The sequence below is a fragment of the Vigna radiata genome, chromosome 6 (assembly GCF_000741045.1).
Source record: "Vigna radiata var. radiata cultivar VC1973A chromosome 6, Vradiata_ver6, whole genome shotgun sequence".
NCBI classification, from domain to species: domain Eukaryota; kingdom Viridiplantae; phylum Streptophyta; class Magnoliopsida; order Fabales; family Fabaceae; genus Vigna; species Vigna radiata.
Window position 1 is genome coordinate 588,448 of NC_028356.1, and position 4,167 is coordinate 592,614.

General features: G+C 40.1%; 1 protein-coding gene across 2 annotated transcripts; it reads right to left on the bottom strand.

Annotated features, from left to right (window-relative positions):
* Positions 1-455: 455 nt before the first annotated feature.
* Positions 456-3,876, bottom strand: LOC106765009. Of its 2 annotated transcripts, none has more exons than XM_014649489.2 (2): positions 3,509-3,876; positions 456-2,990 (listed from the first exon to the last, which is right to left on the bottom strand). In XM_014649489.2, the coding sequence occupies exon 2, from the start codon at positions 2,891-2,893 to the stop codon at positions 773-775; it is 2,121 nt and encodes a 706-aa protein (XP_014504975.1). In that variant the 5' UTR covers positions 2,894-2,990; positions 3,509-3,876; the 3' UTR covers positions 456-772. The 2 variants fall into 2 exon arrangements, with proteins under 2 accessions (XP_014504975.1, XP_014504976.1); XM_014649490.2 differs by having other exon boundaries at positions 456-2,993.
* Positions 3,877-4,167: the final 291 nt, after the last annotated feature.

Below are 4,167 nucleotides of genomic sequence, written 5' to 3' on the forward strand. Positions count from 1 at the left end.
CAACGTATCCCATGTTTCCATAAGCGAACACAACGATACACCTGGATTTATGTTGAGGCACACTATGTACACTTCCGTGTTGATTTTACAGGCACAAGATATATATCACACACCTGTAACTCAGTCAAATGAATGCCTTCCACGTCTTCATATTTTTGGCTCACATTACCAAAGACAATAAGGTGATGAAAAGTTTCAATGTGCAGACTAGATAGTGTCAAGCCAAGTCAACCACGAGAGGTTGACAAACTGAAAGGCTTCTTATAACATGAATCATTAAAAGAGAAGTTTCAAATGCAATAAGTATGGCCCCACCATAAACGTAGAGTAGCTTGGTAAGGTTGTTGTCAACGTCTAAACAAATAGTTTCTGAAGTCAGTGGTATAACTTCTGGTTTGCATACAATACAACAATGCCTTTGATTTTTTTTCTTTTTCTCTCTTTCAAGTTTGGGGGATTTAAAATTGGTTTCAGCCTTCAATTGAATGAATTCTTTACTAACCAGTAAAAACTGGTCAGAATAGAGTTACAAACAAGCAATCTGTCCTTGTCTCTCACGAGTTACAGCGAAGAAACTTTACCGAACAAGCAATCACTAAATCTGAAAGTGTACTAGACAAATGTTACAAAATAAAATTTCAGCTTCTAAAACATCCGTGGTTAATGTCTCATTGGTCTCTAACCAAGTGTGACTTAGTGTACAGTTAAATCTAAAATACTGTGGGAAGAATGCTAAAGCACAACCCAAATAATTGTTTCACTATTGCATAACCTACAAAGCGTTTGGTTCTTCTGTAGCAGCAGCATGAAGAAGCTCATCTGGAGTTGCAGCCGGATCCAGGTCCCAACACCTTTCTGGCAAATTCTCGGCTTCCCCCTTCAGCAACCAAGAAGGCACTTGATGAGAAAACCGCAACATCTCTCTTTTGGGTATCCATTTTATGGCACTCTTGTCGGTGTTACTCTGATATACTGTTTTATATCCAGCCAACTTAACAAGGGGACTAACACAAACACCAAGTTCCTCAGAGTAATCATCCAGCACTTCAACCATTTCATACTGATGCCTCACTTCATCTGGAGTAGATCTGTTCCAGTCTGATGACCAATTTCGATACACAGCCCAAATATCTCCACTTCTGGGATATATGCGGACACAACCCCCTCGGCCAGCCTTCTCCTGACTTAGAACATGAGAAAATATGTTAACCTGATCAACAACATCTGAATTAAAGGCCCTGAAATTTCCACAAGATTTGGTAAAACCTGAATCCAGCCAGTTTACTGGGCCAAACTCACTATCAGTTTTGGAACTCAGGTAACTGATGTGAATCTTGAATGGATTGACAGTCACGACCTCACGGATCATACAATACAACCGTGGCATTCCATCTTCTTCATCGTACAGGGCCCATATTTGCTTTGGCCTGAAGCATTCCTCTGACCTATCTTTATCAAAGTCGTGAAAGTCAGAATCCGGGACAGTAATTGAGATTGGACCAGCTTTCCCATTCTCTAGCTGTAGACCAGAAACATTCAGGGCTGTTTTTCTAAATGTCTCTCTTTTTACTGGACCAACTTGAGCTAGAGATTTTTCTCTCTCTTTCAGAGCTGCAGCTTCTACTTCGGATGACAGCTTCATCTCCTCCAGTTTCTTCCTGATTACAGTCCTGGCTTTCTCAATCAATAATTTTCTTGCATCAAATGCCGGTGCCATGGAACAATGTTTGGTTTGAACTTCAACTGCACAGGAAGGTTTTTGGCCGTGTCCAGTGCTATCATTTCCGTTAGACACTATTGCCTCTAGAGCACATTTTGAACCCTTTTCTTCGTAGCCATTTCTGAAAGTGCCTCCCACAACAACTTTCTGTTTCTTGTCAGGTCTACTTAGTTTATCATCCTGTGGTTCACTATAGGAGAATGGTACATCTGAATTTGTATTCACCATGATCTCTGCTACATGATGCCTCTTATCAGCTCCTGTTTTGAGTTTTGGTCTTCCCCTCTTCACATTTCCATTTGCCCGATTGACAGAATCAACAGGTAAGGTAGTTGATCCGTTTTGATTAACAACTCCAGCAGAGCCCCACTGAAATGAAACATTTGGAACGTACTCATATCCATGTCCAGAATGATATCCTGCAACCCCATTCCCGTTGAAATAGGGGGCACTGGTTGGAACATATGAGACACCATCAAATGAATGACCTGCATACCCATTTCCTGGCACATATGACCAAGGACAATATGGAAAGGAACCATTTGCCGGGGCCGCCCCAGTTTCGACAGCCACAAAAGTGCCACGGCAGTTCTTACAAGACAGTCTTTTATTCACGTACTTGCGTAGATACTCGTACTGAACCTTACAAGAGGTGCAGATTGTCCAAAAGGTGTCAAGCCCACCACGAGGGGTTGACAAATTGGAACATTTGTTATAACCTGCAGCCCCTGTGGCATGAGCAGGAGACAGATTCATCTGGTTAGTCCCACCCAACTGCACATTTCTCTTGAGATCATAAGAACTGCGCATAGCACTATCTGATAGCCAAGTCCAAGCCTCAGAAACAAGCTTAAATGCCTCGTCAGCCCCCACACACTTGTTCTTATCGGGGTGAAGCAACACTGCCAACTTCTTGTATTGTTTCTTCACAGCCTCCTTATCTGCAAAAGGTTTTAATCCAAGAATCGAATAGTAATCTAGCTCACCATTATGTTTGACCTCAGAAGCGATGTAAACTTCAAATGTGGCCACCATTTGAGATATACCATCCAATCCTGGACAAAGTGTTCTAGCCTTTACAGCATAGTTTTTTGCACCTGCAAAGTCCCTCACAGCAAATCGCTTTTCAGCAATCTCTACCGCTTTAAGTGCTTCCTCTTTGTTCGCTTCCATGTAGAAACAAAACTCACTTCACAACTGAACTCTTGAAACAGAAACTAAGACCCGCCCAACATCTTTTCCAATATCACATATAACCTCGTTTCCATGTCTGCTAAGAGTTTTGGAACAAAAAGAATAAGTATTTTTAATTTTAAAACTAAAATCACTTCCATCGAAGATCCAAACAACACCAACTCACAAACATTTTAGTAAAATAAACAAACATAAACACCAACATTAATATAGAACTGACAAGAGAAACCAAGCACAGCCCATCCCGTACGCCCAAATTTTGGAGTAAGAGAAACAGATCGTGACATTTAATTAATTGAAACACAATTTCAATTTTCCATATACAATTCATAAACGACTAAACTTCCTAAATCTTTCAATTTCAAAATAAATAACATTAATCAAACGGGAGAGAGGGAGAGGTGACCCATCTTTCAATCAGCATCCAATTCAACTAAATTTGACAAAACCTACAACTTTCGAAGAGATCGAAAACTTAAACCAAAAACCCCCCAAAATCATTACTCATAATTTATTTAAAACCAAAACCCCAGATGCAAAAAAAAAAAACAAAAACACAATAATTTAAATAATAATAACAAGAAAAAGACTAACTCAGATTGGAGCGGTAATGGGGTGTTGAAGAAGAGCCAGATCGCCACGTGTAGTTTGAAATTAGAGCAAAATTGAGTGTAAATCTCGCTTGCTGCGCTAAAAACAGGAAAACACAGAACCCGATTTGTATGGACACAGTGGTGTGTGGTAAATGGTAAAGGTGAAGCCTTTGCCACAGAAACAAAAATCGGGAAGAAAGGGCTCGGGTGGCTCTCGGATCCGAAGTGGGTCCGATTCGGCGCAAGGTGGCGGCGATGAATAGGAGCTTCCGACAATCGCCGATCAGAAAGAGAAGGTTGCAAATAAAATAGGAATTATTATAAATAAAATGATGATAATTTTCTGAGCAAGTAAACGCTGTTATTACTGAGGTGGTTGGAACAAGCTAACGTGCACCGTAGGTGCGTAATCACTAATGACTGCATGACATATTTATTACTTTATTTTCCCCTTTTTTAGAAAAATCTAGTAGTATTATTTTCCTTTATTTCACATTTTTTATATGTTTTATAGCAGCCTAAATTATTAAAAAAAAATTATATATTTTGCGGAAGTTAGAAGTTAGAGAGTGTGTTCTATAGTTGGTGCAAGGTTGGATGATGATTCGGAGAATTACCAGTGACGGGCATGGCACATCTCGTGAATGCTCCTCATTGGTC